This window comes from Prunus avium, chromosome 1 (genome assembly GCF_965620075.1).
Source record: "Prunus avium chromosome 1, drPruAviu1.hap1.1, whole genome shotgun sequence".
Lineage (NCBI taxonomy): Eukaryota > Viridiplantae > Streptophyta > Magnoliopsida > Rosales > Rosaceae > Prunus > Prunus avium.
In genome coordinates this window covers 15443991-15457912 of record NC_142284.1, presented here as the reverse complement: position 1 = coordinate 15457912, position 13922 = coordinate 15443991, and the positions used below count along the sequence as shown (strand labels likewise).

Genomic DNA, 13922 nt, shown 5'->3' with positions numbered 1-13922 from the left:
CTACATAAGCAAGTGACTGGTTTTGTTGGACATGTTACTTCTATTTAATTTGTCAATTTGTGTATATTCCTTTAGTTTTCCCCTTCAAAATATAGCCCAAATAAATTCTCATTTCAATACTAAATTCACTCAATCAAACATCTTTGAACTACATAAAGTTTGATATGTTAAAGAGTATTTAGGCAATCTTGATATAATCTAGATGTAACCGCAACACCAAATTGAATGTCTGGTTCAACTTAATTACATTCATTCCAATCGAATCCCTAAGTCATTCACCCCTTGAAAATCTCAATAACTATTCAAGAACTATGGGTGGCTTGATCCTTCAAAGGATATGTAAGCAATGTAGGTTTGACCTATATAACGTCGTAATATCAAACAAACATACAAAGTCCGAGTCTAGCCATTCGTATAAATTTATGGCCGATTGAACATAACTTGAGCCCAAAAGATAGTTCATTTGTCAGATATCGGGCTTGGCCCGACTATATTACAACTATGCTGAAACACCCTCAATTACGTTTATTCTTTCTTTTGGTTGGCAATTACATTTTATTCATATTGGAATGAAAGGATATTATATTGTAATAAGATATTGTAATTAAGAGACACTTCGTCTTTAATAGGTGCTATAACTTTTATCTGTAAGGGATAATGCTGAAATTATCTTAGGCGAAGATTTATTTACTGCATAATATTTTTGGTCAACAAAAATCTAGCAATAGGAAAACAATTTTTATCCAAATTCATCAAATTTTAGATTCACTGTACCTCTTGAATCTTACATCGACATGAAGGGAAGTCACAGCAAAGAAATATTTGTGGGAAAAAGCCAGGTATATAATACACATGACAATATATATGCAGAAAAAAGCTGTTTGGGTAAGTACTAAATAGTTTGTTGTAACAAAAAAAAAAGAAAAAAAAGAAAAAGAAGAACGAAATAGTTTGTTATTTAAAATTGCAATAAATAAAAAAATCCCCGACACCGGTGTGGCTGTGACACCCAGCACCAAATCATTTCCCCAAACTTTTAAAAGTCCTCAATCTCCAATCCTTAACCCTAACTATTTGTATTGGCCCAAAACCAAAATACTCGAAAAATAAAATAAAAACAAAAATAAAAATTCCGAACCCTAAGTCCCTAACTCATCGCCCAAACCGCTGCGCTCTCTCCCCTCTGGGCCTCTGATTCGCCTTAATCGTTGAACACAATTGCGTCAAATTCTTGCATTTCAATCCAGAAACCCAAAAGCGAACGCACTCTTGAGATCGACCGCGATCACCGACTAGAGGTAGGCTTCCCCAAATCAATTCTCCAGTCTCAATTGGGTTCTTGAATTGTCGTCGCAAGTGTGCTTTTACGAATTTCAATTCTCTTTCTTCTTCCTTTTGTTTTAATTGTTGTTGTGGTTGGATTGTGAGTGGTATTCTCTGATTTGGGTTCGTAATTGTTTGGTTCAAGAAATGGAAATTTGGGTTAGTTGGAGATTTTGGGTCAGATTTTGTTTCGATTTGAACCGTCTAATTCGTGATTTGTTCAAGACTGGCGTATCTTTGCCAATCCAAACTGACCGTGGATTTGATGGGTTTGATTCGGTTCTCACATCCCTGTTTTTTTTTTTTTTATGTTCTTGAATTGCGGCTAAGAAAATGTGGGTTTGCATGGAATTCTGCATAAATGTTCAAGGAATTGTGTAACTGGACCTTAAATTGTATAATTCTGGTGATTGTATTTGTGGTGGTAAACTATACATATGGCCTGGTTTAGTTTGGTATCGAAATGCTGCTTTCTTAGAGCAACTTGTTTGCAACATCGTGCAATATACTATTTTTCTTTTGTACTGAATAGATAAATCCCGTATGTCAAACGCTGCAGGATTTATTGTGTTTGCTTTGCTTTTCAATTTTGAAGGAGATGTCTCCTGCATCGTCCAGATCCAAATCAAAGGACAAGAAGGCTGGCAAAGAAGCCCAGACACCTTCTTTAAAGCCTTCAACGGGGCCTGCTAATGCAAGTAGTGGGATCCCAGCTAGTGCATACAATCCACTTTTAGGAACATTCCATACCCTTGAATTGTCACCAACATCCTCTGCATCACCTCTTCACAGTAATAGTCGTTTCCGCAACATAGATGAAACAGATGACCATTCTGGGGGCTCGGTTGCTGCTGGAGCTGAGTATGATTCTGTTTCCAATAATGGTAGCTGGTCAGGTGAGTCGGAAGACCATAAAGACAAGGCATCTAATCCTCCTACCAAGCAGGAAGCAGTACCGGGAGCTGACAATGACAAGCGAGAGAAAATCCGTCAGAAGAATGAGAGGAAGCATCAGCGACAGAAAGAGCGGCGAGCTCAGGAGTTGCATGAACGATGTAGTGGTTATCTCATGTCAAGAAAGCTAGAAGCACTTGCCCAACAGCTTGTGGCAATGGGATTTTCACAAGAGCGGGCAACCATGGCTCTCATCCTGAATGAAGGCAGAGTAGAGGAATCAGTAGCATGGCTTTTTGAAGGTGGTGAAGATGCAGATAAGCCAAGGGATCAAAACTTTGGTGGGGGTAATTTGAAAATTGACATATCAGAAGAACTTGCTCGGATTGCTGATATGGAAGCAAGGTTCAAGTGCTCAAAACAGGAGGTTGAAAGAGCTATTGTAGCCTGTGAGGGTGATCTTCAGAAGGCTGCTGAAAGCTTAAGAGCATCAAAGCAAGATCCACCTTCTGTATCACCTAAGCCAGAAGAAACTGGCGATCCTCCAACTGGTACTAATGGCAAGCTTCCAGTTTCTGTTAGTCAGAACTTGAGGCCACAAATAAAACCGAATCCTCTTCCTACTATACAACAAAGAAGGGATGATAAGGAATTTAACTATACAAAACAAGCAGCTGCAGTTGGAGGGTCTATAGAAACTACAAGTAAAACTCTGCAGCCTCTGAAGAGAGGACAGCCAAAGATGGAGTGGGCAAAACCCCAACAGACACCAGTTCCTGCTGAAAGAAGGTGGTCAAATTCTGCATCGAATCCTTCAGTTTCATATTCGTTGGCATCACCTTTACAGGTCTCATCTCCACCAGTCAAGACGGAAACTCGTTATGTAGCTGTTGGGGGCGACTTAAAGAACCTTCAGCCTGGAACTGTGAGGGAACCCATTATTATGATGCAGCGTCCTCAATCTGTCAATACAAAGCAATTGGTATCCGCTACCACTAGTATGAGTTCATCGCCTCCTGGATCCGCTACCAATTGGTATCCTTCTACTAGTGTTGAAATGATGAGGTCCAGTGGCTTTTTGCCCCACATTCCTAGCAATTTGAGTTCAAATCAGATGTACCATCAGTTTCAGTATCAACAACAGCAGCAGCTTGTTCCTGGAAGCAGCCCAGCTGATCCCACTGGAACAAGCCGAGGGAATAACATATGGAGTAGAGCAGGTGCTTCTCCAACACTTGCTGCTGCTTCCTCCCTTGGACTCTTCTCAGGGTTGGGCTCAGCTGGCTCATCAGGGGCATCTGCTCCGGCAGACTGGAATGCTGGTGGCGGCTCATGTGGACATATAGATTACACAAACATTGACTGGAGTTTGGATAGAGGTCTGTCTTCGCCAAGGCCCAACGGGTTGTGGACAGGACTGCCTTCTATCATGAAGAGCAATATCAACTTCTATGATCCAAAACCTGCTGGGTTGGGTGGTCAGCCTGGAATCAGAACGGCATCCTCAAACATGAATGTTGTTTCCTTTGTGGGACTGCAGGATGGAGCTGCTAATGGTGAAGCATCAGCTGCGGGTTCCCGAGATTGGACTTCTCCATTCGAAGGAGAGGATCTTTTTAGCGCACCCAGACAGTATGTTTCTTCTTCTTCCCGTTAGGTGAGAGGAAAGTATTTCAATGAATAAAATTTAAAAAAAAGACAAAAAAAAAAAATTGTGCGTGGATTTGATGTTGGTGTTGATGCTACAGTGTTAATTCTTGGTGGATAACCTTTTAGTAGAAAAGCATCCCAGAGTCCTTTGCTTGATCCTTCATGTTTTATAGCTTTATGCATATTTGAGAGAGAGAGAGAGAGGGGAAGATAGAGACCATTAATCTCAGTTTTGACAAGCAGGCCCAGTAAATTTCCTATTTATTAACCATGGATAGATTCAAATGTAGGCCCAATAAAATCGATTGCTGAATAAAAAAGCCCGAAAGAGATGTGGTTAGTACTTGGGTAAGGCCTAAGATTGTGCCAATAAGTCTCAATCAGGAGCCAAATTATTTGGGCAATGTTTTCTTATTGCTATTGGGACGTTCCATTCTTCTGGCGATCTGAGCCCAATTTTAAGCAAGGGTATCACTTGAATCCTGATAAAATTTCCATGTCAAGGAAAGCTCTGCAATCATCAAACTTCTCTCACCCGAAATTGGGGGCATTGCTAAATTATGTCTAGAAAACCAAAAGAAATAGCACATAAAATAAATTATAAAAAAGGGTAAAATTTTGATAAGTTTAGGTTTGGAAGTTGCAATAACTTAGACAATTGGTGCTAAGTGCGCAAGCAAGAACTTCGAAAACTCTAGTTGTTGTGAAGTAAGGGTGTAAAATAATATCACATAACTTAATGAAAATAAATGAAGAAGAGAGGGTAAAAGTGTCAATTGATATGAAATAAGAATAATTTGTTGTGCACTTACTAATCTTGTGTACATTTTTTTTGGCAAAATAATCTTGTGTACTTATTATTAGCAAAATAATTTGTTGCGTTTGAGAAAATTTATTAATTAATAGTAGGAGAAGAGGGAAAGTGTTTGGTTTGAGGGGTTTTTAGTAATCATATTGGTTTTATTCCAATTCCTTAAGGTTAATAAACATTGTAAAGAAAATCAATTTTATTATTATTTCGGTTCGAGACATTTAATAAACACGCTGATGGATTACCAAACTCCGATTCCTTCCTCTCATAATTCATTCTTGCTCCGATTCCTTCACAGAATACTATTCGTTCTTGCTCCAATTCCTTCACAACCTGATTTCATTATTGCTTTGATTCCTTCATACTCCAGTTCTATTTTATTCCCATTCTAAGTACATAAACAAATCCATTCCTTCAGACAAAAGACAAAAGTCCTGCCATCACTCATAAACCCTCATAACATTTTGAGAAGGATGTGACTATTTGAACTCCTATTTTTTAAGGAAAAAAAAAAATTCAACGTACCTCCTTTAATAAAGGGCAAAAAAAAGGATGTAAAGTAAAATAAGTGGCAACAATTTTTAATTTTTAATTTTTTAAAAAGGGTAAAATTGTCAATTAGGCATAATAGTTGCGTGGAATGAAGCAAATTAGCGCGAGAAGTTTGAAACATAATCGTTGCAAAGAAGAGAGGGCAAAAGTGTAAATACAGACGAAACGCGGTTTACTTTAGGCTGGGCAGTGGGCAGTGAGACGTGAAAGCTACGAAACTGGTTTGCGAGAGAAATGAAGAAGAGAATGAATTGAGAAGAAATATAGCCGTTGGTTGTAAACCCTAAATCCCCAAATCCATATAACCCTAATCTCTCTCTCTTTCTTTCTCTCTCATTCACATTCCCATTCTGATTCTCAATCACACGCTTCGCTCTTGGCCAAAACCCACTTGGCAGAAACTGAAAAACCACGCAATTTACTTGTTCAATTTTTCTTTCTTCGTTTATACTTGAAGTGTTGATTTAATTGGTTTGGTGACAATGAGGCTTGAAGAGTTGAAGCTTAATCTGAATTCTTTGAACAATTGCAACCACAAGGTCTGTGAAAAACTCAATCCCGCCCGTTCTTTCAAGCGTCCACGTTCCTCCGCTTACGATTCCGATTCCGATTCCAATTCCGTTCTTTCAAACGCAACCACAACATCCGATGAGATTAATCTGTCGCCACGAAGGGCCGCTCGGGTTGCAATGCTGAAGGCACGGTTTGCAGGTACCATCTTCAAAGCCAAACAAGAGGTTCTTTACAGTGGCTCTAATGGTCTTGAAAACACCGAAGATGAGATCAAGAAGTTTAGGGCTGCCGAGATGATGAAAGCCAATGAGTACATCAAGGAGCAACGGCAACGAGATAGAGAAGCTGCTCGGCTTGCCCTCGAAGAGATGGAGAGAAATGTTGTCATTGATGATAACTTCAAAACGATGAGAGACTTTGAGATGTTAATTTCTGGCGCCAATTGCTAAGAGTATTGGAGACTATTAAGCTAAGAGTATATGGATAGATAGATAGCTTCAAGTAATTAGGATTTTTACACATAGGAAGAGGCTGCGGAATGTACAAAGTGCTAATGAGTAAGTCTACTGTCTTGTAGACATTTCCACTGTCTGTCTATATATTTTCAAATTATAGCAATGAAAGAATATTTTGTCTCTTAACTTCCAAGCTCAAATTATAAACTGTCTGTCGGATTTTGTCTCTTAACTTCCAAGCTCTAACAATCTAGGTTAGATGGGAACCAAGGTTACAGTGTCTAACACGATAACCATTAAAGTCGCAAACTTTCTTGACAAGAATCAAAGATTATAAAAAAAGTCAGCCCCTTCCAATGCATTTTTTCAGCTATTCATGCAATCAATGATCACAAAGGCTTGCAGGTGCTTTCACTCTTTGAACCACTAATATGATTTTCTTAGCTGCCATCTGTTACTGTAAAAGTATTAAAGAAAAGCTATATTTCGTCTAACAATCTCTTATCCCGAAAATGTAATCCTCCAGAATCCCTGTCTAGTATATAGAGATGACTCAGATGACATCATGAATGAAATACTCACAAACTTCTCCCGAATTGTACAAGATAGTGACCACCACCTCCTTTTATGCTCTTCTGCACTTTCATCTTGACTGTTGGCAGTGTACTTTTGTTTTATGCACACCTGCAATGTATAAAATAGCTGCATTATCTCTCTGTTAATCGCACTTCCTTGCTATTCGACTTCTAAATCCTCACGCATGACTGGAATGACAAAGGGTGGAAATATAAGGAAACCTATCAGCAAGTTTTCATTCTAAAACCAACTGGACAAAAGTACAGACTCATTGTTATGTTTGGAGTTTAACCAAAAAAGAAAAGCAAGGAAAGCTTCAATTTAATCCCTTAACGTGCCCACTAGACAAGAACAAAAACCAAAGGGAACACGAAATGCAAGACATAGAAATGGTCACATGGAGCAACTGATTTACTCTAGCAATTTGTTCCGTCTTTAAGAATTCAATAGAGCTCAAAATAAAAGTAGAATTTGTGTGCTCAAATAATTTGGTACAAGAATCATCAAATATTTTAGCAATGTGACAGTTACATGATTTGTAGGCTTGTGAAGATTATTGAAAGATTTTGATGCTAAGCATAGGACTGCTAGAGACACTTGCAAGGTTTTCCACAATCATCCAATTCCAATAATTCTTTGAACTCAAATTTGTCCCTTGCATTGGAAATTCCCACCCCGGGATCATTGATAGGCAGAGGCCACAATTCAGAGTCACTACGAGGCACTGTAGAGAATTAGGCCTTCTAGGACAGCCACTACAGACATTAGGTACTCCACGGTGCATATCAATTCCTATGATCAGATATTCTGGTAAACGACTCCAACAGGTATGATGAAGCAACCAAAGGAGATCCAAAATGCATTAGTCTACATAGGTCATGGACTCATGGCAGTAGATTCAAATAAAGGAAATTGGCTGCATCCTATGTGGCAGTAGATTCAAAAGAAAAATGCAATTGTATATGGTTGGTTGAATTTAATAGGATGAACTAACCTTCTTAACGAGCAGTAAATTATAAGAGGCACCAATATTAAGACTTCTCCACACCTTATAAAACCTGAAAATAATGGTTTTAAAGCTACTATGAGCACTTGATTCGCAGAATGGTTAAAAATTAAGGAAAAAAAATGCCAATTACTAAGAGACATTCATGATACCACCTGTCTGCAGCTCGTAGTGATAATTATTAACTACAAAAGAAGACAACCCTTCCGATTAAATTCCTGTGGCAGCAAGCAAAGCTGGAATCAGCAAAATTAAGTTACTCACCGTCATAGTCGCTGCAAGCCAAGAGTCATCATGAGAAAGAGTTCCATGGTGCACTGAGCATAAAGTTTAAAAATTAAAACTAAGAATGCTGTGATATCTGTGGGGACTGTGTATATGTTGATATACAATAAAGATTGTGGAAAGCATTCCCAATACCACGCAAGCATCATTGGTATGAAACAGTTGGAAATATGTCAATAATAGTTCCCATGAGATTCACTTCAGAAATTATGTCATGCTTGTTGGCCTTCTTTTCTCCAGAATTCCTATCAATAAGAACAAAAAAGTATTTCTCCTGCTATTAACTCTGCAATTGAATTAACATTTACCATATGACACTCTTCTTTCCATGGACGATGATGTCAGAGCCATTTGCTATATTCCTTTCAAAAAAATTCTGCAGATGATAAGACAATGGCCTCTTGATTTTCTCTTGTTGAAACAACCATTTCAATGCTATTGGATGAATTCTTGCAGAAGGCAAATCCCATTCATTTTCACTTAAAATCTCAAACAGGACTCAGCTTCTGGAATGTAGGGAATTTGGTGGCTAACCTTGGCGATATCCCTATAAAGACCATATTGATACACCAGCCTCATCACTGTACATATCAGTGATAAAATTATTATCAGGGATATATATGTTTTAAGATCAATAAGATGTAAGTTTTAAAGATATTGTTGAAAAGCTTTTCGTTATTAGAAGTCAGTGGGTGCATAGATCATATATGCATATTAATCTATTGAGACTTCACTGTATACTCTAAATCCTAGCCATAAAATTTGCAGATAAACAAGGTCATGCTGATTCACAATTGCCCTTCTCTCCTTTTCCCTTTTTAATCATTCCATGATGACGAGAAAATTTGATATGCAAGGGCAAAAAATGTAACCAAAATACAAGGATAAGAGAATTTCAGGTATACCAAAATTGGAGTTTCAAATTCTTGTCAGTGCTTAAAATACACTAAAATCTGATTGGTGTTCACTGGGAACTTGCATAAGGTAGAGAAATCTAAATCTAAAGAAACAGGACAAACTATTTGAGGATCTCAATGGAACACTAACTCATCCTCCTTTGTATTATAAGGCAATTTCAGGTTTTAATTAACAATCCTTCAATTATACTGTAGTTGTACCACAATTAATTAACGAGCCATGAGAAACAGTAAAATCAAGTGCGATTATACTGAAATCATACATTGTTTGATTACTGAAAAATACAAAATGAATTTCACAGTTTTCCTTCAAATAGGAAATAAAGCATTACCAAAAGTATTTATCCAAAATCTCAAAATTGGTTTATAATTCACCCAAAAAAAAAAAAAAAAAAAAACGAACACAGGTTCAATATAAGAAAATGAATCAAGTTCGATTTCACCAAATTCGTCCAACCTTAACCAATCGTGCACTGTTTGATTACCTAAAAACATAAAAAATCATAACACTTTCCTTCATTTTCTCAAGAAGCAAACAGAAAAAACAAATCATTACTGCAAATTTTAATCTAAATCTCAAAATCGATTCCGAAATGCACAAATAAACAAGTAGAGAATTGATAAATGCGGATGATGGAAATACCATATAATCTGACGGCGATTCAAGGCCAACGGATCGGACGAGAGGCGATCGGAAACCCTAGCGACGAAGTCTGGTCAGAGCGAAGCATCAGCCGAAGCGCAGAGAGCAGAAATGAGATCAACGACTTGTCGTGCGATGAGGTCGTCGTGGAAGGAAGAGAGACCTTGAACGAGAGGCGAGACGAAGAAGAGGGTCGGAGATGGCAGAGAGAGCGTAGGACACGTGGACGGTGGGAGATTGAGGGTTGAAAAGAAGCAGAGCAAGCAGATGGAGCCGCTTGCTGAATTTGAAGCGTAGTCATCTTCTGATGCTTGGTAGCGTTGGAGGTGCTGTGACTGCGAGTCCTCCAACTACATTTTGCGAGTGTGTGATGCGAAAGTGTTTGAATTTTGGCGCCAGAGAATTTAGGGGCCTTAGTACTGTTCAAACCGGCCAAACAAACTAATCCCATCGGTTTAATTTGTGAGTTGAAAAATTGTGCAAGTAGTTGAACCAAACAAAATAGAATTTGTGTTGTGCAATGGTATATATTTTGGTAATCAAATTGGTTTTGATTCCAATTTTTGACAATAGTAAACGGTTTTAATGGGTTTTTGTTTTATTTTCATTTCGATTCTTGACAATGGTTACGATTTTGATGGGAATCAATTTTATTTTCATTTCTATTTCCAACAATTAGTAAACAATTTAATTGGAATGTCTCACTCCGATTCTTGATTTGTAAACATGCTCTAGAAGTCTAAAAAGAATGTGTAATCTAAAACCAAACTAGAAAGGAAAGCTTGAGTTAACTAGACAAGAAGTTGAAACCTCTTTATCTGCTTTAGGATTTGCAATGGTCTTGGGCAGCTGTTAGTGGGCTTTTTTTCTATTTGTTTTGTTTGTAAGAGTCGTTTTATGGTGAGGGTGCCATATATGGACCATAGATATTGACCTTCATTTAGCCACATAATTCATCTGAATAGTAACTTCACTTCAATTCAATGAAATGATCTTGTGGCTAATATGAAGGACCATATATGGCACCCTCAGTATAGAATTTCGCTTGCTTGTAATGTTGTTAGGCTTTGTTTAAATGACCTTCATTTAGCCACATAATTTATCTGAATAGTAACTTCACTTAAATTCAATGAAATGATTTTGTGGCTAATATGAAGGTCCATATATGGCACCCTCAGTATAGAATTTAGCCACAACATATAACACATAACCATTCATAATGACTTAATTATGCTTATTCTAGTTGAGCTAAGCCTTTTTCATTTTAATCTATGCATCTTATGATCTAGTCTCTTTGAGCACAAAATAGAAAATAGAGAAATGATAAGATTTTACCCTTGAAGACTATTTCTTCGACAAGCCAAGAATGAACACCTTTGTAGGAAAATGTCTTCCTTTCTTCCTCTTCTTACAAGCTCTTAAACCCAAGACTACAAGAGTGAAGTTCTCTACCTCACCACGCCAAATTGGACTAGAGATGAAGAGAAATCAACCTAGAAGACTTAAATGCTAGACTTCCCCTAGGTTGGACTGATTTTTGGCTAAGGAAGATGATTGGGAGGATGTCTCTCCTAGACATCAAAAACTCCAAGTTGAAATGCCAAAAACCCTAACTACTTTTTGAGTCATTTTTTAGCTTTTATAAGAAAAGCACACAGAGAGAGAGAGAGAGAGAGAGAGAGAGAGAGAGAGAGAGAGAGAGAGAGAGAGAGAGAGAGAGAGAGAGAGAGAGAGAGAGATTCTCTCTCTATGGCCGAAATTTTGGAGAAGGTGGGCTTCACTTAATTGGGTCCTTGGATTTGTGTTGTCATACAACACTTATCCTTGGGCCCATTTGGCTTTTGGGTATTTTGCATTTTCTTTTAAATCATATTTAAAACCTAATCCAATTCCTTATATAAAACTTAATTCCATAATCAACTCTTAATTATGAAGTATGATTTAACCTTTAAATCACTATTATAGTCTTACTAATTTGACTTGGTCAATTGTTTTGGTCAAACATGTTGACTTTGACTTGACCGTTGACTTTGGCCTTTGACTTTTGACTCCTAGTTTCTTTTCTCTTCATTTGTACCTCTAATTTCATTTCTCGGTGTGCGTAGACTCAACTTCTCTGAGTTGACTTGTGAATTAAATTTCACTATTTAATTAATCTTATTGGTGAAGGTTAACTAAGTTCGAACCCTTTAGACTTCCACAAATCATGGTTGATGCCTAGCAGCATATCATGGTTATTCGAGCTAAATAGGTGTAGGAAAAAACCTATTCAAATTGGAATGATTGTGCAATTGAATTCTTCTCTTACACAATACTCCTTATTCATATTATTAGATAATGGAATCTAATGTCAAATATCCTAATGTGAATTATTCATTTATATGATTATCCTTGTAAGATTTGAAGACTTCTTCGTTCAAATCTTATCAACTACTTTTCACAGAGATTTGATCAATCATATCCTTGGAATATTCTCTCTCCTTATTGAGAGTAGATCCCTTGTATTCTCTCTCCTTACACAGCGACTTGATCAATCATATCCTTGGAGTACTCCTATGACCAGGAACATGTTTAGGATTAGGGATCATGATAAATCTCGATGTATACAATCTCATTACATAGTTCTCTTGTCCACTTATATATTCCTACGACTATAGTTGTTTTACTGTTATGATAATATGTCAAATATCATGGCTGAAAACAACTGGTCTTGCCTATAAATAACTTAATAAGTCATTACATAAGATGTCTTTAACATTAATTATCGTATAATTAGTTAACTTTAAGGGTATACTACTAACATTGTTATGCACCAAAAAAACATGCATAGGCACTACAAGAAGTGCTCAAATTGCATCACTTGTACTAAAGGAAATAGAAGCCTAACTTATCTGCTCTAATTTTCTCTATCATAATCTGTTAGACTTTTGTCCTCCACAAGCCACCTCATTAAAATTTAATCTAAGAGATTTAAAGTTGACACATCATCCTCAAAATTAAAGATTTAATTTACTCCTAATTAAAAATGAAAAAAAGGCCCTGGACTAACAGAAAACTTAACGTTTATTAAATTTTCCTTCTTCTTCCTTTCTTCTTCTTCCTTTCTCTCCAATGTCTACCCCCAAATTCTTAGCTCTCAACAAGATTTTCTTTCACTAATTTTCCCTATCAAAAGAAAAGAAAAGAAAACTTATCTTCCCATATGTGTCCATTGAGATGATGAAAGGTGATTGCATAAATCTCAATATGCAGAGAAGAAAATTTAGACTTATGGTTATGCATAAATCTCATATATTGTTTTATGTTTCATTTTGTTTAATTATTATTTTAGTCTATATCAGAACATTACCTTTGATCATATCTCAAATCTTTGGTGTTGCCATGGGTTACCCTTATGCAGATTGAAAAAAGAACAAGTGAATTGATATGATATTGTGACTCTTAAGGTGTTGTATGTACTTCAATTTTACAGGGAAAATATACCTCTGCACTGGACATAATAAAATCCTTACAGAAATTTTACATTAGAAAAAAGGAAAAAAAAAACACTCAACAAGAGGAGCAGCCAACAATACTTAGTAGTAAAATCGGAGCTAGGATCACATATTTTCATATTCGTAGATTGTTGTGCTCATATTTTCATGTGGGTTTTAGTCTCTCCACATCCATGGTTTGTATCAAGCTACATGTCCCCAATAGTTTAAGCACGACAACGAACATAACGCAATGTCAACATGTATTCTCAAAATTGATTCCAAAAACTCATTATAGAATATAATTCTTAAAAGATGGCTAAAAAAAATTTAGACATAACTTGCCTCCTCAGTTCTAGATTTTATTCAACGCAAACTCCATATTCCCTACATTCAATATACAACAACCATGGAGAGTTCGACCAAAAAAAAAAAAACCATGGAGAGTAATGTTCAACTTTTTAAATTGTTTATTGTCTTCTTCTATGTTCTTTTTGTATTTTTTTTTTGGTTGATATTGGTTTCGATCCGTATCCATCGAATCATTAAAAATAAAATGCATGTTACCACTTGGTATACAATAACATACGCGGTCGAATTTCCACCTGCGTAACGGTGTTGGATCCCTATCACTATTCTTTTTGCGGTTTCTTCATATTTGGAATAAGTCGCATACTCTTTGGGTTTTCTGTGTAGTTTTCACCTCTCTTTTTGTAAGAGTGTTTCACCTCTCCTTTGTGAGAGCTTTCCACACATCTCTTATGTGAGACTTTTATTTGTATTGTTGTGGCATTTTTTCAAAGCACTCTTAGTTGGGATGCCTA

The 13922-nt window shown here is 36.9% G+C and overlaps 1 protein-coding gene and 1 pseudogene across 3 annotated transcripts; one reads left to right on the top strand and one right to left on the bottom strand.

The window, feature by feature from the left end:
• The first annotated feature begins 1059 nt into the window (after positions 1 to 1059).
• LOC110771312 (Ubiquitin-associated/translation elongation factor EF1B protein) lies at positions 1060 to 4021 on the top strand. 2 transcript variants are annotated; one of them, XM_021975592.2, is made up of 2 exons: positions 1060 to 1298; positions 1919 to 4021. In XM_021975592.2, exon 2 carries the CDS (start codon positions 1922 to 1924, stop codon positions 3872 to 3874), a length of 1953 nt encoding a protein of 650 aa, XP_021831284.2. In that variant the 5' UTR covers positions 1060 to 1298; positions 1919 to 1921; the 3' UTR covers positions 3875 to 4021. The 2 variants fall into 2 exon arrangements, with proteins under 2 accessions (XP_021831284.2, XP_021831283.2); XM_021975591.2 differs by having other exon boundaries at positions 1883 to 4021.
• Positions 4022 to 6371: 2350 nt separating this feature from the next.
• Positions 6372 to 8644, bottom strand: LOC110768073 (protein PUTATIVE RECOMBINATION INITIATION DEFECT 1-like; annotated as a pseudogene). The gene is made up of 2 exons (XR_015836417.1): positions 7769 to 8644; positions 6372 to 6882 (listed from the first exon to the last, which is right to left on the bottom strand). The product of XR_015836417.1 is annotated as a protein PUTATIVE RECOMBINATION INITIATION DEFECT 1-like (transcript).
• Between the last annotated feature and the right edge of the window lie 5278 nt (positions 8645 to 13922).

Bases quoted from the DNA above. Each gene is read 5' to 3' on its own strand.
- LOC110771312 (XM_021975592.2), top strand. From the start codon at position 1,922: ATGTCTCCTGCATCGTCCAGATCCAAATCAAAGGACAAGAAGGCTGGC.